The 22,354-nt window shown below is 39.8% G+C and overlaps 2 protein-coding genes across 3 annotated transcripts; both read right to left on the bottom strand.

The window, feature by feature from the left end:
* Positions 1-1,378: 1,378 nt before the first annotated feature.
* On the bottom strand, positions 1,379-11,482 carry LOC127945053 (alpha-1,3-mannosyl-glycoprotein 4-beta-N-acetylglucosaminyltransferase C-like). The gene is made up of 4 exons (XM_052541578.1): positions 11,092-11,482; positions 9,362-9,476; positions 8,197-8,314; positions 1,379-3,257 (listed from the first exon to the last, which is right to left on the bottom strand). Exons 2-4 carry the CDS (start codon positions 9,461-9,463, stop codon positions 2,110-2,112), a joined length of 1,368 nt encoding a protein of 455 aa, XP_052397538.1. The 5' UTR covers positions 9,464-9,476; positions 11,092-11,482; the 3' UTR covers positions 1,379-2,109.
* Positions 11,483-12,177: 695 nt separating this feature from the next.
* LOC127945172 (AP-4 complex subunit beta-1) lies at positions 12,178-21,853 on the bottom strand. 2 transcript variants are annotated; one of them, XM_052541766.1, is made up of 11 exons: positions 21,728-21,853; positions 21,284-21,410; positions 20,323-20,547; positions 18,519-18,649; positions 17,178-17,325; positions 15,565-16,061; positions 15,298-15,381; positions 14,985-15,088; positions 14,374-14,581; positions 13,938-14,210; positions 12,178-13,113 (listed from the first exon to the last, which is right to left on the bottom strand). In XM_052541766.1, exons 2-11 carry the CDS (start codon positions 21,394-21,396, stop codon positions 12,704-12,706), a joined length of 2,193 nt encoding a protein of 730 aa, XP_052397726.1. In that variant the 5' UTR covers positions 21,397-21,410; positions 21,728-21,853; the 3' UTR covers positions 12,178-12,703. The 2 variants fall into 2 exon arrangements, with proteins under 2 accessions (XP_052397726.1, XP_052397727.1); XM_052541767.1 differs by having other exon boundaries at positions 21,715-21,841.
* Between the last annotated feature and the right edge of the window lie 501 nt (positions 21,854-22,354).

The following is a 22,354-nucleotide window of genomic DNA, read 5'->3' as shown; positions in this document are numbered from 1 at the left end:
TATTGCTACATTTGTGACTGCATCATATAACAATTATTAATTAATAATATTAATAATGTTCATCGTCTAGCTGACTACATCTTGTATTAATTTTTTCAAAAAGTCCTGTCAGTCTTCTGATTCTGAAAATTATTGTGTGGCGCGATAAAAAATGAAACTAAACAAAAAAACTCATGGTGCCATTGCATTCTATTACACACTATGAGCATGACTAATCCCAGTGGTCCACTTCACATTGCTTCTATATGCAATTTTAACTCACACTTTCCTATTTACGATCATTCTGGTAGGACGTGAAGGCAGCATCAGTGAAAACTGAGAGACAATGGTAGCTTTAGCAACATGATGCATAATGCCTTCTTCTTCTGGAGCTGGAGCTGTTGGCACTTTTGTGCAAAACTTGCTTTATACTGACCCTTATTCACAAAGCAGTCCAGTGTAAAATTGTTCGCACAAACATAAACTAATTCCGATAGAGTTGAGAGAGCATTTTCTTCAAAAACAAAATTAATCCACCTCGTCTTCAGTGGCTCAGATTTCAGGAGTTAATGGAGAGAGCTTTGTGGGTTCATTCGTCCAGCTACAGAACACCTAAAGTGCTTGGGAGACATTCTCATCAGTGCAGCAATGGCGGACTGTGTACAACTCACTGTGAACTCACTCAGGGCAGTTCTTTGTTGAAACGGCAGTGTCTGTCAACTTTCGTGGGTGGGGCCTGTGGCTAATGTTATGTCACAACAGCAATGCTGAAAACAGGTAGTTAGGAGACACTTATTATTTATGGAGATTTAAAAAAAAAAAGGAGTGGGTGGATTAATATCATTGGTTGTTGTGTACACCTACTGCCAACACACATTTATGTCCAAGCAACATGTGAAATTGAATTTTGCATAATGGTGCCCTTTAAATTATCCAAATGCAAAGTAGAAGCATTTTCACTAGTGGTTTCAGATATGTATAATAGTATATACTATGGTGTAGATACAATAATATATATTTCACAAGGGTAACCCAGTACAGTTAGCATGTCATTATCTCAATTAAGACCCATAATGCAATGTGGAGTACCATCCTGAAGTGTTTTATTTAGCAATGATGACTGACAGACTGCAAATGATCCTGTTAATTACGAACGATAAGAACATAATTTAACATAAAATATTTGTTGAAAATTTCTGACTATTTGAGTATTCCAAGAAACATGAAACCAGTTTAATTGGCTGACACAGAAAACAGTTGAGTATACAGTTTAGCAAATTTACAGAAACATATTATAATGCAAAACAAAATGAAACAAAAAAGACAATCTAACAGACAGAGAACATATACTCATATTCACTGAGTGAAAATCAGTTTGTATGATGTGTGAGGTTTGATAAACCAAACGTGCTGATCTAATTGTCAAAAACAAGGTAAGTGTAACACAACATGATATATTGGTATAAAATGCATCATTTTCCCCAAATACTGAGCCAAGTTAATGTGTGTGTGTGTTTGTGTTGAATGTAAATTAGTATCAGCACTTTTGCCCTTAGAAGTGTTTGGGGTGATAGAACTAGGGCATTGTATTTCAAAGTCATCACCCCTAGGGGGCAGAATGATCTTTAAAAAACGTCCCTTATTTTAAAGGCTTGTAAATCTAAGTACTTTGACTGTAAAATGCTTTATTTGGGCTGGTTGTCAAGTCAACATTTCTCATTTTTGTTTAAAGCTGAAGTACTAAAATAAAAACTAAATTAACTAAAACTTAAACATTATACAGACATATTTAATAGAAAAATAATAATTGACAAAACACCCAGCAACATTACTAAACCTTTACCTTAAATGAAAACAGAAAATATGAAAATAAAGTTAATTCAAATTATTAACAAAATCTGAATACTTCAGTGTTCCTAACCCTGAACAAATAAATGTAATTTCAATTTAGCTTCCTAAAGAAAATATACTGTGCCAAATTAAATGTATCTTATTTATAATATTATTTTATGCAGTTTAACAATATCATTCCCTCACGCTTGTATCCTCACACAGAGATTACTAAACATGACTACTTTAAAGAATTCATGCCTTTGTAAGTAATGATAAGGAATTCACACCAGAAATATTTCAGAGGGTTTCGGCAGCTTTAACAGTCCAAACCTGGATCTTGCGTACAACAACCCAGCTGGTTTGGGCTGCAGTGACTCGGATTCGTAGACATGCCACGGTTGCCGGCACAAGTTTCTGGACTGCTGGTTCATTAAACTGGCCTTGCTGAAAAGCACCCAGCTTGTCAAATCCGGAACACTCCACCTCCGACTCCTTTTTCACCAGCGTTTTTCCGAGTTCCACTTCAGCATTGGCCAGCTCATCTTTCCCATCCAATCCTGTATGTATTTGGACACGTGAGATGAGAACAGGTTCATGAAAGACCACTAAAATATAGTTTTCTGGGACAATAGGGGATATACCCCAGAAATACTCTAAGCCCTGGCTGTAAGCTTTGTCGATTGTATTCGTCTGATAAGTTTCAATATTTGTGCTAATGTCTGCTGGAGGGTTATCAGCAACTTCTTCAACAAAGTCCTCATCCTTGAGACGATTGATCGTCCCCTTAAATGATGAATAAGAGCCCATGTGCTGAAACAGAGATGGGCGGAAACGAATGACTTCTTCCTGCATCAACAATTTGTGAAAATGCGACAGCAGGAAGTCGCAGGGCATCTCTTGGTAGAAGTTATAAAGGAATCGGGCCAGAATGGGCAGATCTCTGGACTGATAGAGTTTTCCGATGTAGCCCAACTTGGAGAATTCCAATGTGATCCACTTTGAGTTGCTCATCGAATGGATGTGCTCACGTATACTGGAGAGAAAGTTCTTCGAACAGCTCACGTCATCCTCCAGCATGACATAGTATTGGGAGAGATTACTGCTAAAATGGAGCAAATAGGAGTAGTCCACATTTTGCTTCGAACGGAAGGACACACGGTCAGAAGCATCATTGAAGTTCCTCTTCAGTCCTGTGAGGGGAGGATAGTTGTCTTCATTGGCATGGATGACAAGCAGTTGACCCTTGGACAGCCGCGTGTGGAATTCATTTGTAATCTTCTCCAATGTCTGCTGGATCCAGCTCACATCAAAGTCAGCAAGAAGGACAACGACGACCATATGATCCAGCTCTTCCTCTGAGGAGGCCGAGTAGATTGACTGAAGAGTGTCCTGAAGATAACTGCCCTTTTCCCTCTTCACAGATGAGATGCCCACTGTCAGGTACTCTGAAAAATGAGGAAACACAAGGGCGTGAATATAAAGTTGTTTTCTGGGATCACAGTTTCTTATTCAAGATTTTGTTTTGTTTTTCAGATAAAATATTCAAAGTAACGTTTTTTCTTGCTCCACTGGCAAATAGAGATAGATAGATAGATAGATAGATAGATAGATAGATAGATAGATAGATAGATAGATAGATAGCTAGCTAGCATTGGAATGACTTGAAAGTCACAAAATAAACAAACAACCGTGAACACGAGGACCAAGATAACAGAAACAAAAGCAAACATGAACAATGTCAACCATTACATTTAACAACTGACCAAACACGGAAAACACAAGAGCTATAGTCAAGGTCAAATATATCGGCACCCTTGGTAAATATGATCAAAGAAGGCTGTGAAAATTAATCTGCATTGTTAATCCTTTTGATCTTTTATATTATTTAAATGACAAAAAGCTAAGCTTTCATTGGACAATAACAATTTAAAATGGGGGGAAATATAGTTATGATATAAATGTTTTTCTCAAATACATGTTGGACACAATTATTGGCACCCCTAGAAATTCTTATGAGTAAAATATCTCTGAAGTATATTCCAATTCATATTCACAATTTTGAGCACTCCAGGGTGATTATGAACATGAAATTATCCAGCAATGGATAAAAAGAAATATAAATAGGAGGAAAAACGAAGCCCAAAAGCCCTTTATCACCCATCACAATGAGAAAAACCAAAGAATATATTTCTGATGTGCAGCAAAAGATAATTGAGCTTCACAAATTAGTGAATTAGTGAAGGGGCTCACCTAGCTCATCCAAAAACAATCCCCAGCAAATTCAGTTATCATACACAACGGGAACTTCAAATGGGACTGGCTTCTATGGTCAGATGAAATTAAAAAAGAAAGTTTTTTGCAGCAAACACTCAAGATGGGTAAAAGTGTACCCCATGTGTCCAATTAAATATACTGCTGTATTTTTTATGTTGTGGGCCTATATTTCAGCTGGAGGTCCTGGGCGTCTTGTTTAGACACATGGCATCTTTGACTTATATCATCAAAAAAAAAAAAAAAAAAGCGACTGACTCTGTTAGAGATCTTATAATGGCCAATGTTTGGATCTTCCAACCGTACAATAATCCAAACACAAACCTCAAAAACAACAAAGCTCAAAACCAAGCTTCTGCTAAAGTCATTCTAGTCCTCTGACCTGAACCCTACAGAAAATGAATGTGGTGAACTGAAGAGAAGAAGCTGTGAATCTGGGATCTGGAGTGATTCTGGATGAAGGAATGGTGTCTGATCTCTTGTCAGGTGTTCTCTAACCTCATCAGGCATTATAGAAGAAAACTTAGAGCTGTTAAACTGGCAAACTGAGGTATCAAAAAGCATAGAATAAAACGGTGCCATTAAATGTGGCCAATGTGTATTAGAGAAAAACATTTATTTCATAATGATATTTCCCCCATTTAAAATTCTTATTATCCATTAAAAGGTTAGAATTTTGTGATTTTTAAAAAAATTAAAGATCAGAAGGATTCACAATGCAGATACATTTTCACAGCCTTCTGTGATCCTATTTACCAAGGGTGCCGATATTTTTGGTCATGACTGTATACAGTATATACACAGGGGGCTAAAAAGCTTAACAAGATAATGATACACTTGGGGATATAACCATGGATGAACCACTTAATGAAAGGATTACAAGTGAATACAAAAGCTGACACCGGAAACTGGAACACAATTCCAATTAAAGCCGAACAATAGACAACTCTGGGAATATGTATCGTAGGCAGAGCTAGTGAAGCTGGAGACCAGGGCAGAGCTGGTGAAGCTGGAGACCAGGGCAGAGCTAGTGAAGCTGGAGACCAGGGCAGAGCTGGTGGAGCTGGAGACCAGGGCAGAGTTGGTGAAGCTGGAGACCAGGGCAGAGCAGGTGGAGCTGGAGACCAGGGCAGAGCTGGTGAAGCTGGAGACCAGGGCAGAGCTGGTGGAGCTGGAGACCAGGGCAGAGTTGGTGAAGCTGGAGACCAGGGCAGAGCTGGTGGAACTGGAGACCAGGGCAGAGCTGGTGAAGCTGGAGACCAGGGCAGAGCAGGTGGAGCTGGAGACCAGGGCAGAGCTGGTGAAGCTGGAGACCAGGGCAGAGCTGGTGGAGCTGGAGACCAGGGCAGAGCATGTGGAGCTGGAGACCAGGGCAGAGCTGGTGAAGCTGGAGACCAGGGCAGAGCTGGTGGAGCTGGAGACCAGGGCAGAGCTGGTGGAGCTGGAGACCAGGGCAGAGTTGGTGGAGCTGGAGACCAGGGCAGAGCTGGTGGAGCTGGAGACCAGGGCAGAGCTGGTGGAGCTGGAGACCAGGGCAGAGCAGGTGGAGCTGGAGACCAGGGCAGAGCTGGTGGAGCTGGAGACCAGGGCAGAGCTGGTGAAGCTGGAGACCAGGGCAGAGAAGGTGTAGCTGGAGACCAGGGCAGAGCAGGTATAGCTGGAGACCAGGGCAGAGCAGGTGGAGCTGGAGACCAGGGCAGAGCTGGTGGAGCTGGAGACCAGGGCAGAGCAGGTGGAGCTGGAGACCAGGGCAGAGCAGGTGGAGCTGGAGACCAGGGCAGAGCAGGTGTAGCTGGAGACCAGGGCAGAGCTGGTGGAGCTGGAGACCAGGGCAGAGCAGGTATAGCTGGAGACCAGGGCAGAGCAGGTGGAGCTGGAGACCAGGGCAGAGCAGGTGGAGCTGGAGACCAAGGCAGAGCTGGTGAAGCTGGAGACCAGGGCAGAGCAGGTGGAGCTGGAGACCAGGGCAGAGCAGGTATAGCTGGAGACCAGGGCAGAGCAGGTGTAGCTGGAGACCAGGGCAGAGCTGGTGGAGCTGGAGACCAGGGCAGAGCAGGTGGAGCTGGAGACCAGGGCAGAGCTGGTGAAGCTGGAGACCAGGGCAGAGCTGGTGAAGCTGGAGACCAGGGCAGAGCAGGTGGAGCTGGAGACCAGGGCAGAGCAGGTGTAGCTGGAGACCAGGGCAGAGCTGGTGAAGCTGGAGACCAGGGCAGAGCAGGTGTAGCTGGAGACCAGGGCAGAGCAGGTGTAGCTGGAGACCAGGGCAGAGCTGGTGGAGCTGGAGACCAGGGCAGAGCTGGTGAAGCTGGAGACCAGGGCAGAGCAGGTGGAGCTGGAGACCAGGGCAGAGCAGGTGTAGCTGGAGACCAGGGCAGAGCTGGTGGAGCTGGAGACCAGGGCAGAGCAGGTGGAGCTGGAGACCAGGGCAGAGCTGGTGGAGCTGGAGACCAGGGCAGAGCTGGTGAAGCTGGAGACCAGGGCAGAGCAGGTGGAGCTGGAGACCAGGGCAGAGCAGGTGTAGCTGGAGACCAGGGCAGGGCTGGTGGAGCTGGAGACCAGGGCAGAGCTGGTGGAGCTGGAGACCAGGGCAGAGCAGGTGGAGCTGGAGACCAGGGCAGAGCAGGTGGAGCTGGAGACCAGGGCAGAGCTGGTGGAGCTGGAGACCAGGGCAGAGCAGGTGGAGCTGGAGACCAGGGCAGAGCAGGTGGAGCTGGAGACCAGGGCAGAGCTGGTGGAGCTGGAGACCAGGGCAGAGCAGGTGGAGCTGGAGACCAGGGCAGAGCTGGTGGAGCTGGAGACCAGGGCAGAGCTGGTGGAGCTGGAGACCAGGGCAGAGCTGGTGGAGCTGGAGACCAGGGCAGAGCAGGTGGAGCTGGAGACCAGGGCAGAGCTGGTGGAGCTGGAGACCAGGGCAGAGCAGGTGGAGCTGGAGACCAGGGCAGAGCAGGTGTAGCTGGAGACCAGGGCAGAGCTGGTGGAGCTGGAGACCAGGGCAGAGCAGGTGGAGCTGGAGACCAGGGCAGAGCTGGTGGAGCTAGAGACCAGGATGGAACTGGAAACCAAGATAAAACTGCTGCCTACACTGACATCGGCAGAGGGCTCCTCCTCCACCTCTCTCACAGAGGAGGAGGATACGCTCAGCACAAGTGCTCACTCCACAAATTTGTTAAATGTCTCTTGAGAGCCATCAAAGGAAAGTTGTGAGCAAAGTGGTTTTTAGCAAGTCCAGAGAAAATCAGATCTGCACTTTTATTATTAATATTATTATAATTTGAGGCTCATATATGAGTCCATGTATATGTATGTTACCATAACTTACATTATACTCTTATTACTACACTGATTCAGCCGATACTGCTTGCAAAACAAGTCCCTTTAATGAGTTGATCTTGCCACATGCTTTTGTACTGTTGTATTTGTATTGTATTGTGTGGTGAGTTGGGTGGGGCCGAGGAGAGCCATGGGAGCAGAGCGAGGCCAGTGCCATGAGCAACACTCACAGAGGAACTCAGGAAAAAGAGGAGTGATGACAATGCAGGACGAGAGAGGACCAGGCCTGGACTATTCATGTCTTATATATATATATATACAATTACCTCTATTTCAAGATATGTTCTCAAGTAAATTGTTCTTGTTTTAAGAACAGCTTGTACTTTTACTGGAGAACAAATATTGCATGCGTGTGATTTTCACAGTTTCACAGAGGGGTTCAAACAGGAAGCAGTCTCACACTCAAAAACAAGTAGAGTACAAAACTTGATGCAATGACAGCTGCTCACATGTACAAAAAAAAATCAGTTTAACAAGTGTTAAATAAATAGTGTTTGGATAAATAGTATTATTTATGCAGCATTTACAAAATGGACATCGCATTTAACTGCAATTCCTTTAAGTGACATCTGAAGCATTATCTTCTAGATCTGTTTGCACCAAAAACAAAACATCTACATCAGGTACGTGGAACTCAATTCTGGGAAGGCCAAACCCTTGTAAAGTCTAGCTTAAAACCCTAAGTAAATGCAACTGATCCAGCTAAGCGAGTCCTTTAGGCTTATGTGTTTTAGACGCTGCTGATCAGATCTAAATGCATGTAGATGTAAACAGATAACTCACTCTTGGACTGCTGGAAGACTCCTGCCAGAACTTTAATGGAAACATTGAAATGCAGGTAATGGCCTTTAAGATCTTCCATCCAAGTCTCCTTATCCCAGATCCAGGTCAGTGACGACCCCTGTAGCAAACAATATATATTAATAATTAATCTGCTCAGAACTAAAAGGCAATAAAGGTCCAGAGTCTGTCACTATGTAGATTTCCCCTTCAAAAGTTACTAGTACTGTATGTACACTAGAGGTACTAATATGTAACTGTTACTATGCAACGTTTAGGGGTCAAAAAGATACAAAGGTGTGCCTTTTGTAAGGTACCACTGCAGTTTTTTTTTACAGCTTTTGTACCCTTTTTCCTGAAAGTGAAGAGAGCTACAAACATGTCAGGAAGTTCAGCATTAAGCAGTTAGTCCCTGCTGTTCTAACCACACCGTCATGTGAGTAAATGGCCTAATTTGATCACCGACAGCTAAAAGTGAGATAAACATTTTCAGAAGTAACAGGAAAAGATATATATACTGTAGGTCTTGTCTTGATACTTCATACATTTTGTTCGTTATTTCGTTATCATTTATAACCAAAAACAGAGAGAAATAAACTTTCTGTGAAATGTTTAGTTTCAAAAGTGTGCTTCTTTGTTTCAAATACAGTGTGACTTCTTTTATTATTTTGTAATCAATTTCATACCAATACTGTCACAGAGTTACAGTCTCCGCAGCATAAATAACTTAGTTCACTATTCTCTTACACTGCCTTTTAACGTTCAGCATATTACGCCACTTTCAGACCTGATGTAATGTCTTGGGAAATATTCTGTTGTGAGAGAAAAATCTTTAGCGGTGTGACTCAAATGTACCGGAAACTCCATCGAGCTACAATATGAACCGAACAAGGGCACCTTGTGGTGTGCCAAAGTCTGAGACTAACCTTGTCTGAGGACATACAACACAATGAGATTCTTAAAATGATACTTCACCCACAAATGAAAACTCTCTCATTATTTACTCAAACTAAGCTCATTCCAAACCTATTTGACATTCTCTCTTTCATTGTGGAACACCTGATTGTGGATAATCAGGTTTGGAGTGCCACAAGTGTGTGTAAATGACAAAAGAAGGTTGATTTTTTTGTATATATTTATTAATCATGCTACAGACACATTCAAATACCTCAAAGCTTCCCGATTCTGGTTTCCGCATGTGGATGTAGACCCTGGTCAAAATGAAAAGACCAGCAGCTAGGAGGAGGATGTTTTTCAGATAGCATCTCATCACACACCTTCTTCTGTTAAGAGACACAGACTCTTTAATACTGTAACACCAACATTAAACACTTCACCTGGACCTCCAAATGCTGTTTTTCCAATATGTTTGATTGTCTTTAATCAGTAGTTGCACTGTTCAATTATTCACATTGACCACGTTTGAATTATTAACGGCCGATTATGAACCATTCAGCTCACACATTCAACAGCATATTTGTTGTTAATAAGTATTGCATATCTGGTTAGAAAGGTAGCATCACCACAAGGCTGATTTAGACAGCTTTAAAGCTCCAATAATAGATTTTGTATAGAGAGCAGTTCATAAAAGCATGTTATCAAAAACAGAAGCATGCACATTTCCAGTCTGAATGCCTCTGAAATGTCTTGCTCTACAGAGTTTAACTGCAAGTGTGTTTTATTGTGTTTATCTTCCAAAACAATTTGATGTCGCGTTGACTGTAACAAGTTCATGTTTTAGGTCTGAAAGTTGATTTAAGCTAAAGGTTATGGCTGCTTTAATGCACAATTGATATCTATTATTTTAATTTGAAAAACCCAGATATAGCTATTAAGTGGAAATACTTTCAAAATCCTGAAAAGTGATTGAGAACTGGCTGTGTAGTAAAGGAATGACCGAATGTTTGATTTGTGATTATGTATTGTAACCCCAGTGATACAGGCCTTTCTTTAAACCATGACTGATCTTTCCTCGTGAGCAAAGTGAATTTTGCCTAGGCACAACTACCATTATGCACTCTATTTGCATTGAATGAAAGCACACCCAGTTACAGATGCATCATTTGTCATTATGTCTGAGGTCCCACAAGTAGAGAGTAAACCAGGCAAACTAGTTTTAGTCTTTTAGGTGAAGAATGTGTGAATCTGGACTGACACCACGTTCCTTAAAACTAGGTAAGTCTGCAGTTTAAACAAGTTATGGCAGTTGTTTTGTTTAAAAGCCTCTATCAGGTTTTACAGGAAAAGTATAATCTGACGATCCTTAAGCCTTTATAACCAAAAAAAAAAAAAAAAAGTTTACTCAACTAAGTTTAGGCATCCCATAGGCATAATGGTTTTTATAATGTACAGACTGTTTATTCTATCGCCCTAAACCAAACCCTACCTCTTAAATAAACTTAGTTTATTTTTACATTAGTTTTACAAATGAGGACGTCCCCAAATGGAGTTTTTTTTGTGTTTTTTTTTTTTAATTTAGTCAGGTTTAGCACACTTTTGGGTACAAATTTGTCCCTGAAATATGGTCAAGTAGGTACACACACACACATACACACACTATAGCTTATTCTAGTTTATTATTATTATTGTTATTATTATTATTATTATAGTAGGCTAGTAGAAATCTCTAATTTCATATAGGGTCGATTATTTCTTATTTCTACCTGCGAATAAATAAGAAAAAAACTAAACGTGACCTAATTTTAAATTCGGAATGCAAAGATGTAAAAATATAAATATTTGAAATGAGTAAAGCCCAAATTCCACATTCGAACGTATAAAAAATAAATAGAAAAATAAATATCAAATCGAAAGTATGGAAAACGGACAGGCTGTGCTTGCAAACGTCTTGCCAAGCAGTGTAGATTTTAACACTCGGTTCATATAAAGTCCACTTACCTTTATATCACCTATAGTCTTGTACAGCAGAAGTCAACATTCAAAATATGTTGTCTGTGAAGCGAGAGAATCGCGCGTGTCTGGAGGATTCACACGAGTTACTTCACTTCCTCGTGTCCTGCAGTCGCTCTCGAGCTTTGATTCGGTCTCGATTCTCTTCAGTGAGGTGTGCTGTGCGTTTATCCGGATGACGACGATCCTCGCGCGCTGCTGTCAGCTTCAAAGACAAGCGGGCAAAGGTTGAACACAACCTGTCAGGTGGGTAATTCAGTCATTTTAACATCGGGGAAATTAATGCATCGTGTATTAAAATAGTTTCAAAATCATTTTGATCTCTTGGCTTCATTCTAGACTTTGTTTAGTAATAGAGTTACATCATGACAAGACCTACCCATCTATCTAACAAACAAGTAAATACATGCAAAACTTTATTACTTCAGTTGAAACACCTCTTTCCCTGGGGACTTCAATTTAGGTTTAGTCCTATTAAGTTGATTTGTATTCAGGTTTAAGTCCACACACACACATCTCTCTTCTGCTATTTACTTCTGGTTTTTATACTGAGCTTTTGCTTTCCTTGTATCTTTGCTCTCCTATGCCTTTACACACACACACACACACACACACAAACACACACACACACACACACACACACAGTCAACAGTCAATTCTTGAACTTCATTTCTTAGAAGCATGAAGAAAAGACCTGGGTCCAGTTGCATGAACTTAGCCTCTATGTTAAGACAGTGTCCAACAGTTTTTCACATTTGATAAGACACTAAACCACAATCGCCTAAACCGGTTTCCTCTTTCTCCTGCCAAACCTTCAACTAGTTCAGGCAGATTAGACACTGTTCGCAGATCTCCAAACTCGCACCGTGACAAACTTCAGTGATGCAAGACCTTAAAAACAATAGAGTAAGAGTTAAGCACAACTGAATCACGTCTGTCATCGTTTACACACAATAACATGTGCATGTGCAAAACCGGTTGTAAGTGCACAGATGCCATGGGTGGAGGAGACGAGGAACTGTCAATTCAGATGATCTACATTTTTATGTAACCCAATAAAAAAAAATATATACACACTTTCTACAATTTATTTCATTTTGTTAATAGTCTTCTAAAAATGCATATTACAATATATTACAAGTATATTCATATTAATGTGTGGAAACAAAAGGCACCGGTTTTGTATAACAGACCATATATATTTACTATAAATAAACATTGCTTTATCTGCAAGACGTTGAAAAAGAAAATTATGCAACTAGGTGCTAGACAGAAGACAGCTGCTAGATCAGAGTAGCACAGATGTGTAATGTTTGACTGTAAGAAGCGCTCAGGATATCCAGTTCAGTTCTGCTGGGGAACCTGCATGAAATTGCAATCGTATGAACTTCCTGAAAGATAAGCTTTGGTTTACTGCACCACGTGTGTTTGATAAATTCACGTGTGTAATGTGCATGTGTCTTCCAAATCTAACTGAACAGAATACGTCTATTTTACTGGAAGGCTTTTGTATTTAGAAAGAGCGTTCGCTTAAATGTGTTAAATAAAATGCTCCAGGTTAGATACTGTAATAACTGTACATTGTCCTCAACTTCAGAAGCTATTCTAGATTGAGAGTCTGCAGCACACTCTTGAGGACTGAAACAAATCGTCTGATGCCATGCTGGTTCACGGGCTGCTGTTTGACAGAGAGCACCAGGCTTTCGTCAGTGGCCCCCTGCAGCAGTTCGGCCAGGATCAGGGTCCGGGTGCTCCTGGTGTAAATGTAGGCCTTCCAGGGCACAGTGTCTGCGGGCGTGAAGGCCAGAGTCTGGATCTTCTCCAGCTGTAAGGAAGCCTGTAACGTGTCCGGAGCCGTTCTGGGGCGAGAGACACCCAGAGCTTGTCTGTGGAGAATCTCCAAGTCCAGCCACATCTTCTCAAAGCTCTCGTGGGACAGAGGAGCACCCAGAGAGAGACTGAACTCCTCTTCTGTGTCAGCTGGGCCGGAGAGGGTCACATCTTCACTTCCTGTTAGTCACAGAAACACGGGTGAGGTGAGACCGTAACACCATGTTATATCAGTACTGCATTTATGATGCAATTATTAATGTACAATACTGTAATATTGGTAATTATAATATTTATTTATTATAAATATTGTATATTTAAATCAAAATTCAAATTATGTAAATAAAGAATATCATGATTATTATTATTATTAACTAAAATGTTTTTTTATTGAAAATTATAACCATTATAAAATAATGTTTGTTTAAAGCTGAGGTACAACAATATATAATATAGTGAACTTATAAATAAAATATAATAAGAAATTATACAGACATTAATAAAGAAAAACAGGTAGGATGAGACAGTTGTATGATGTTATATTAGTATTTTATTTATTATAAAATTAAGTGTCTAATATTACAATTTACTTATGGTTTAATTAAAATCACAATTAATTAAAATGATGTAAACAATTAAACAATTGTTATTGCCAGGATTATTATTAACTAAATATATTACTACTGAATTTATACATTTAGAAATTAAATTGATGTTATAGGTTAATTATATTAAAATAATTAAAATAAAATAAAACTAATATAAGATATAAAAGAAATAAAAAAAAAAATTACAAACTAAATATACTAAAACTTAATAAAACATAAAGACATCTTAATAAACATAATAAACATCTTAAACATAATATAAATAACACAAAACTAAATTACTAAAACCAATTAAATTAAAGAGAAAATATTAAAAATAATTCTAAAAAAATAAAACAAACCTATATAGCATATCATTAATGCTAAAATAAAACTGTTTATAGTACTCGTCTTTACCTGGCAACAGCTCCTCTCCTGCACTGTAGGACGGCTGGTCAGCGGCTGATATAGCATCAGTCTGAGGGCATGAATCACGTCCAGCCAGCGGCCTGAGGGTGTTGAAGGTAGAGGCCCACTCACTAATGGGCTCTTCCTGCCGTCCCGTGAGAACACTCATGGACGGATCAGATTTGGGTCCGGTTACAACCCTCCTGGTCTCTTCAACTCCCCTCTGAAGAAGTCTGTAGTACAGCAGAGCCCGGTCACGCACACACACGTCGCTCTCTTCCTCTGCGGCGGGCCAGAGAACATTGCAACTCAATTACAGATGCAAGAAGCTCTTGACTAAATGTGTCAAAGGACAGGAAACCTCAGTGACTGTATCTCAGAATTAAAGATGTGTGTGTGTGTACATATATACACAGATGCATGTCTGCAAACGTGCGCTACACACCGATACAGTAATGTAAAAGACGGCCCAGCATGTCTTGAGTCTCAGCGGAGCGGCACAGGAACATCTTGACCGTGGCGGTCAGCAGCTCCATCTTCACGGTCGAGGACAGCTCAGTCTTCAGCCCGTCTATATAACCCTCCATCACATAGGGGGCGCTACCCATCTGATCACCATGTGCTCCCAGGAGCCATAACAGAGCCTGCTTTCCCTGAGAAAAACAGGAAAAGGGTGTAACCTTCTCGTCTCTGTAATAGAAACGTTACCAAACCATGACATCAGCATGATCGGGAGGTCAGACATGCCTTGGCTCTCTCTTATACGGATGTGTGATAGGCTGCTCTGGGCTTTAGCTGTGTGGTCTTCTGTGAAGCTCAAGAGAGATCTTTAGCCACTGCATGCAGACTGTGAATCTGAGATGATCTGAAGGCCTGTAGTGCCAGACGGATTCCCTGATGGTGTTAAGAGTATGCTAAGATGCTTGTGATTATTTTTGTAGATAATTATACACTGGCAGTTTAATGGGATTGTGAAGAAAAGGCATCAGAAAGTGGCAGACACGGCTTGCTAGATGTAGATGGTGAATATAAAAAAAGGCAGCAGAATCGTCTCACCTCACTATCTTGAGGACGGTCAACACCGGCCTCGACGGTCTGACACACAGCCGCTGTACTCTGAGGACACAACCACACCAGATCCCTGAACGTCTGGATCACGGCTACACACACACACACACACACACACGAGGGGGAGTTGATTCTGGGAACTGATAATGGCCGTTAGCAAACAAAGCATTCATCCAGGCTGGAGAAGGTTTGTGAAAATCAAACAGTACCTCCTTTAGAAAAAAAAAAAACTTTCCTCATTAACTAGAAGATATAAAAATCACAAGCACGCAGACAGGTGTGGCTCAGATTTCTCTCGTACCTGACGTGATGTGATCTTGTTTCAGTGATAGCAGGCCGGTCAGGATATCAAGACACTTCTCACTGTATGTTCGTGCTATGCGACCTTAAAAAAATAAAATAAAATACTTATAATAAATTTAGACATAACAGTAATAGTCATTTTAGCAGAAAGTTGCCAATTTTGTACCCTATCTGTGTAAAATGCTTAAAGCAGCCAGTTTGACATTTGCTCCTCAAAATAAAGTTTCTGTGTTTTCGTGTTTTTCCGTCTCATGAGATGTGGTACCTATAGCAGCGATGGCTGCCTGGGCCAGTTCAGGAGACACATCAGTGCAGTAGCTTCTCAGCTCCTCCAAAACCAAATACACATTTTCATCATTCACCAGCTCCACCAGGATCTCCATCTTGCGAAACTTAATGTAACTTGGTTCAGAGTATCCACAAAAGAAGCGTTTGTAATGCGTGGCGAAAAGGCCCGGCTGACTCCGCATGACCTGCTGTACGTGACAGAGGCCAGTGAAGCAAAGCTCGCGTGACGCAGCGCTGCAGGTGGCCAGCAGGGGCGCACTCGTGCGCAGGAGGGCGTCGTCCTGCACAGCACGGTGGGCGGAGGCTAAATGAAGGAAGAGGCGGAGCGTGGAAACTGCAACGTGTGCGTGAGAGCTTTGGAGGAAGGAGTCTAGTAGGCTGAGGATGTCGAACAACTCGTCGTCACTACGAGGATGATAACGTAGCAGGAAGGTGAGGACTTCACTCTGAGCCCAGCTGTCCAGTTCCTTCATTCTGAAGGAGAAAACACAAGTGGTCATTAGACAATCTGTTAAAGAGCTCAAAGACAATACATGATGCTTTCCAAAACATTGCAAAAATGTTGCAAAAATGCAACTTTGAAATTGTTAACTAATTGATGTGTTGATATTGTTCACTAATACAAAAAAAACAAACAAAAAAAAAACATTAAAATAAATTTTTGGAAATGGAAATAAAAAATATTCAATGAAAGACATTTTTTACTAAAACTAAAAAAGTTGAATAAAAAAAATAAGTTTAAGCTAAAGTAATATAATTAAAACTAAAACTAATGCCGACAACAAAATAACTAAAATCTAAACTAAGATTAAAATGAAAACTGGAAATATAAAAACAGGAGCTCATTGAAAATCGATGAATAATATATTATATTTATTGTGGCCAGCCTGACGCACTCCTGTGCTATATTCATGCTGTCTGATCAGCATCTTGATATGCCACACCTGTGAGGTGGCAAAGGAGGAAGTGCTCACTAACACAGATTTAGACAGATTTGTGAACAATATTTGAGGGAAACAGGCCTTTTGTGTACATAGAAAAAAGTCGTACATCTTTGAGTTCAGCTCATTAAAAATGGGAGCAAAAACAAAACTTTTGCATTTATAATTTTGTTCAGTGCAATAATATATAAATATACAAATGCTGTTTTAGTATTGAGATATATTTGAATTGTATATTTGAATGTTACATTGAATCTTTTTATTCCAATTTTACTTTCAGTTATTTTAGTAAATCAATTCAACTACATATAAATGAGAAATGCTGCCTTGGCAACTAGCTGAAATTAAGTTTGTTTCACTAATGGAGTTTTACCGATTAAGAAGCATGAATTAACATATTCAAGGTGTAAGGAAAATATTTAATTTTTTTACTTGACAAAGTAATTAAACTAAAAATCCTCTTGAAATAAATATAAATAAATATATATTTTTTTTCTTTTCTTTTTTAAACTGTACCAAACCAAGATGGATTTAAAGTGCACATTTTTTGCACAGTACTTAACACATGCTTTAATTTTTGACATTCTTAAAACAAACACGACATGTTTGGATGAACCATTTTACATAGTATATGGCAAACACGGCAAACCTGTTGAGAAGGTGATGAGCAATGGGTTTGTTAATAACCACACCACCCTCATCTTTGAGAATTTCCTCCAAGGCACGAAGACAGTTCACTACAACCACAGGGTCTGGATCCCTCAGAAGAGCATACAGCTCATTCACTATCCTGCCATCTAAAAGACACACATCCAGAACATTTATTTACATGTATTCCTTCGGCAGACAGAGACTTAAAGGAGTAGTTAAAATTTGCTGAAAATGTAGCATTACATCACTGCCTCAGCAATGGATGCTCTGCAGTGAATGGGTGCCGTCAGAATGAGAGTCCAAACAGCTGATAAAAACATCACAATAATCCACAAGTAATCCACACCACTCCAGTCCATCAGTTAATGTCCTGTGAAGTGAAAAGCTGCTTGTTCTTAAGAAAGAAATCCATCATTAAGATGTTGTTTCTGGCTAAAACACGAGTCCTATAGTCATAATACTGTTTCCTCCGATGAAAAAGTTATCTTGTCTTAATCAGGAGAGGAATCTGCACAGATCAAGCTGTAAAACAGCTCTAAACAAATATGTAAGTGGATTTTGATGTGAGAAGACAACAGGGTATGGCCTTTTTTTCAGGAGGAAGTGTTATTATGGATTGTGATCTTATATTTCAATCAGAAGCAATGGCTTGAAGTTAAAAAATGTCTTGATGGATTTGGAGTGGTGTGGATTATTTGTGGATTATTGTGATGTTTTTATCAGCTGTGTGGACTCATTCTGACGGCACCCATTCACTGCTGAGGATTCATTGGTGAGCAAGTGATGTAATGCTACATTTCTCCAAATCTGATGAAGAACCTTACTCATCTACATCTTGGATGGCATGAGAGCGAGTAACACATTACACTAATTTTCATTTTTGCTGTGATTCAGACATTCTACATTCATTATATAAAAACATTAACTGGACCCTCACAGAAAGACAATTCAAAGCCCCTGTGTCAAAAATACACTGTGCATCTAGGAAAGACAGGAAATACTACTGAATTGTTCTGCTGTTTAGAAGCATCTTGCTAAACATTTCCTGGTTTTGCCCCGCTTTTGCTGAAAAGTAGCTGATTTCGACACAAAATGCAATCCAACGGGTTGTCTACGAGTATGTGATATGTTCTGTTGAAAATATGTTCTTTTCAGTTAAGAATCCTTGACATGCTGTCAGTCATCACAATCACCATAAACATTCCTTTAAAGGGAACGGTCTTGACCCAAAATGATGAATCTCTCTGCTTATGTCTTTTTATGCATGTGTATTAAAAAAAGCAAGCAATATTCATCATATTATCCGTACAATTTAGATACAAAGAATACTTGACTCTACCTATCTCTGTGTTGGGCTGCAGACTGTGCATTTTGGCACAACCAAGCACAGCGACTCTCCTTACGTAACTGGCCTTGTCCCGCAGAGCGGCAACAATGGGCTGCTCTATGTACTCTGTCATCCCCGGCATCCTGAAAACAAGCAAATAAAGGGAAGCGTGTCATTCAGGACAGGTAGACACAGTAGCTTAGTATTTACTGAAGAAATATTCCACTGTAGACTGTTTTACCGTGATTTTCACACAGTTAAATGGTGTGAAGAAAATGTAGGTGAGCTGCTCATGAAAAACTCTCAACCATGATTCCATGGTTCCCAGGCACGTTGTTGGAAAATTACTAGTCTGTTGTTGCTAGGTGACTGCTAGGGTGTTGCTAGGGTGTTGTTTTGTTTTGAATGGTATCCGAGTTGTTGCTAAGTGATTCCTAAGATGACTGCTAGGGTTGCTAGGGTGTTGTTTTGTTTTGAATGGTATCCGAGTTGTTGCTAAGTGATTCCTTAGATGACTGCTAGGGTTGCTAGGGTGTTGTTTTGTTTTGAATGGTATCCGAGTTGTTGCTAAGTGATTCCTAAGATGACTGCTAGGGTTGCTAGGGTGTTGTTTTGTTTTGAATGGTATCCAAGTTGTTGCTAAGTGATTCCTAAGATGACTTCTATGGTTGTTAGGGTGTTGCTTTGTTTTGAATGGTGTCCGATTTGTTGCTAAGTGATTTCTAAGAGAACTGCCAGGGTTGCTAGGGTGTTGTTTCAGAGTTTTGTTTGGTTGCAAGGTTGTTGCTTGTTAGGATGTTCTGGGGCATTGCTTGGCTATTGTAGTTTAATCACCACCACAGCGTCTTGTCTCCATTGGCAACATGCTGGATTTGTGTTGATTGCAAGTGACGTCACAGGTAGCGGAGAGTGCAAGTAGCAATTGCAAGTGACATTGTAACTTAGTTTCTTTTTTCTTGTCTTCACTACCTGGCTACTGTTGTAAAAATGTTGAGAGATTCAAACAAAAACGTATAAATAAATAGAAAAAATAAAATAAAATAAAAAAATAAAGACGGCAAGTTACGTCGCTAGCGGAAGCACAAGTGTCTGAGAGTGGAAGCGTGCAAGTCTGAGAATGCAAGTAGCAATTGCAAGTGACATTGCAATTTAGTTTCCTTTTTCTTGTCTTCACACCTGGCTACTGTTGTAAAATGTTGAAAGATTCAAACTAAAAGTTATCAATAAATAGAAGAAAATAAAATAATAATAAAGACGGCAAGTGACGTCGCTAGCGGAAGCACAAGTGTCTGAGAGTGCAAGTCTGAGAGTGCAAGTGCAAGTCTGCAGCCAGACCCTTCTCGGTTGCTAGAGTGTTGCTAGGCTGCTGTTGTTGTTGTGTTCTGAGTAGGGCTGCAACAAACGATTATTTTGATCAAACCGCTTATTGCAGGCTCTAAAACAAAAATATTTGTCGAACATTTTTTATTGCAGACGTTGTCGACAACGTCAACTAATCATTTCAGCCCTAGTTCTGAATGATTGCTAGGTGATCTTGTGTGGTTGCTATGGCGTTACTTGTAAGGGTGTTGCTATGATATTGTTGCAGTATTCTGGCAGGTTGCTAGTTTATTGTTAATGATCGCTAAAGTGTCCTGGGAGGTTGCTAGGGTGTTGAGTGTAGCAGAGCCCAAATGTTGCAGTGTTTATTGCTGGGGGAATGTTGTCGCCAAGTTATGGGTGGTTGTTAGGGGGTTTCTAAAGGGGGGTCAGGAGGTAGCCAGGATTATAGTTTGAGTGCAGACAGAAGAAAATAAATGATTTCAAACCTACAAACCTGAAGTTGCTCATGTTCCTCAGGGCCAGGCCTCGCACCATGGGATTGGGATCAGCGCAGTCCTTACGCAGCGTGTTGATGGCCAGCAGCGCCAGGTCAGGCTTGTCACTGGCGTAGGTGCACATGTACAGATAAACCAGCTTCTTCTGAACAATGTCCACTGTGGCACTGGCTTTCACCATGTCCATAAATAAAGAGGAGACATCCAGACCCTGAGTCATGTACCTACAAAGAAACAAACAACAGTCTCAGAAATCACTTTATGTCTTATTTGTCAACATTTAGTTCTGTCTAACTAACAAAAAGGGTTAAGGTGGACAGTACAATGAATAATGACTGGAATGTTATTCTGTTTCTCGTAGACTCTACAGTTGTTGCTTCCTAAGGCTTAGAATATATGGCTGCTTCATGATACTTTTTATGGTCAAAGATTTTTAACCAATGAATTTCCATGACTTTCCATGAACCTGTCATGTGCAATTACCGGATAACATTTAATGGATAAGAAATAATTCAGAATTCATTTGCTAATAAATCATTCAAACTGATTTGTGAACTAGTTCAACTGATAAATTCAGTGTCAGCTCAAAGAAACAATTTGTTCACACCACTATTTCTTGCAAACAATTTATATTCTACTACAAGCATTATCTTGCTGATTCATTATTTATTACATTTATTTATTTAAAATGATTGAATAATTTCCTATTTTAAAGTGCTGATATTTCCAGGCTTTCTGTGATTGTTTTGTGCTTTCTGTCCTTTTGGTACTTGACAACATGTCATTGTATTTCATTCATTTTCACTGTATGGAAAAGAGCAGTTTTAACATTCTGCTAAATATGTTTCTATTTCACAGGATAATATGAAGGTGAGCTGGTGATCATTTTAATTTATGGGTTAGATATTCATTTGTACTTTTAATAATTGTCTCTTTCAGTAAATAAAAAAAACCCCTGACCTGATGACTTTGGTGATGTAGTTTTTGTACCGGAGACGGTCTGATTGGACATGTGGATTGGACAGAGCTCTCTTAAGCTCTTTCACCGTCTCCTCCGAGCCAAAATAAGGCATTGTGCTTCAGGAGCCTGCAACCAAAGCAGAGGAACACAGTGTGAATAAACTGAACTCAACTCAAACCCTGTTTCCTCATTCATTTAAACCTGCTTTTATTGTGATGCAAATTAATTGTTCGCTAATTATGTTTTTTTTTTTGGTTTGTGCCTAATCATAACAAATACATAACAAGTGTCAGTCTGATAGCACAGAGACACAAACTAAATCATCTCCATCATAGCATCTAAAGTTTATACTGAAAACAAGACGAATCTTCTTCATTTCTAGAAGTACAAAATGTGTTTTCTGCACACACAAAGGGCAAGTAAGACATACGTGTGTAACATACCTCCTATATCAGTTTATAAACAGCAAAACAACATTCAACAATCATCTAAAAAAGAAAAGTAACAGCAAGAACTGAATGTTAGAAGAATCCATCAGGGCGTTTTTATGTCAATCAGGAAGCGTGAAGCCTGGAACAAAAATCAGCTGTTTACTTCCGGTCAAAACATGTTCTAACATTTTTAAATAAAAGGTATTTTTAAGAAGTGTAACCTTTTAAAGCTGTATCTATAAGCTATAAACTATAGTAACTTTTCTAATTTAGAAATTTTTAAATAATGTAATTTATGTTGTACTCAACAGCCCTTTTCTAAAATTATATATTTTTTCTTGATGAATAATTAATGTTGGATAATATGCTAAAGCAAATAAAAACCAAGATATTAAAATATTATTAATATATGTGTGTATATATATATATATATATATATATATATATATATATACATATATATATATGCGTTCACTTGACGTCATATATATATATATATATATATATATATATATATATATATATATATATATATATATATGTATGTATGTATGTATGTATGTATGTATGTATGTATATATATATATATATATATATATATATATATATATATATATATATATATATATATATATATAT

This window comes from Carassius gibelio, chromosome A23 (genome assembly GCF_023724105.1).
Source record: "Carassius gibelio isolate Cgi1373 ecotype wild population from Czech Republic chromosome A23, carGib1.2-hapl.c, whole genome shotgun sequence".
NCBI classification, from domain to species: Eukaryota; Metazoa; Chordata; class Actinopteri; order Cypriniformes; family Cyprinidae; genus Carassius; species Carassius gibelio.
This window is presented reverse-complemented; position numbering and strand designations above follow the sequence as displayed.

Excerpts from the sequence above, each read along its gene's own strand:
- LOC127945172 (XM_052541766.1), bottom strand. The coding sequence starts at position 21,396 with ATGCCTTATTTTGGCTCGGAGGAGACGGTGAAAGAGCTTAAGAGAGCT. Across the intron at positions 18,650-20,322 it reads AGGAACATGAGCAACTTCAG|GATGCCGGGGATGACAGAGT; the intron begins GTTTGTAGGTTT and ends GCTTGTTTTCAG. Across the intron at positions 15,382-15,564 it reads GGCAGCCATCGCTGCTATAG|GTCGCATAGCACGAACATAC; the intron begins GTACCACATCTC and ends TATTTTTTTAAG.
- LOC127945053 (XM_052541578.1), bottom strand. The coding sequence starts at position 9,463 with ATGAGATGCTATCTGAAAAACATCCTCCTCCTAGCTGCTGGTCTTTTC. Across the intron at positions 8,315-9,361 it reads CAGAATCGGGAAGCTTTGAG|GGGTCGTCACTGACCTGGAT; the intron begins GTATTTGAATGT and ends TGTTTGCTACAG. Across the intron at positions 3,258-8,196 it reads AGTCTTCCAGCAGTCCAAGA|AGTACCTGACAGTGGGCATC; the intron begins GTGAGTTATCTG and ends CTCATTTTTCAG.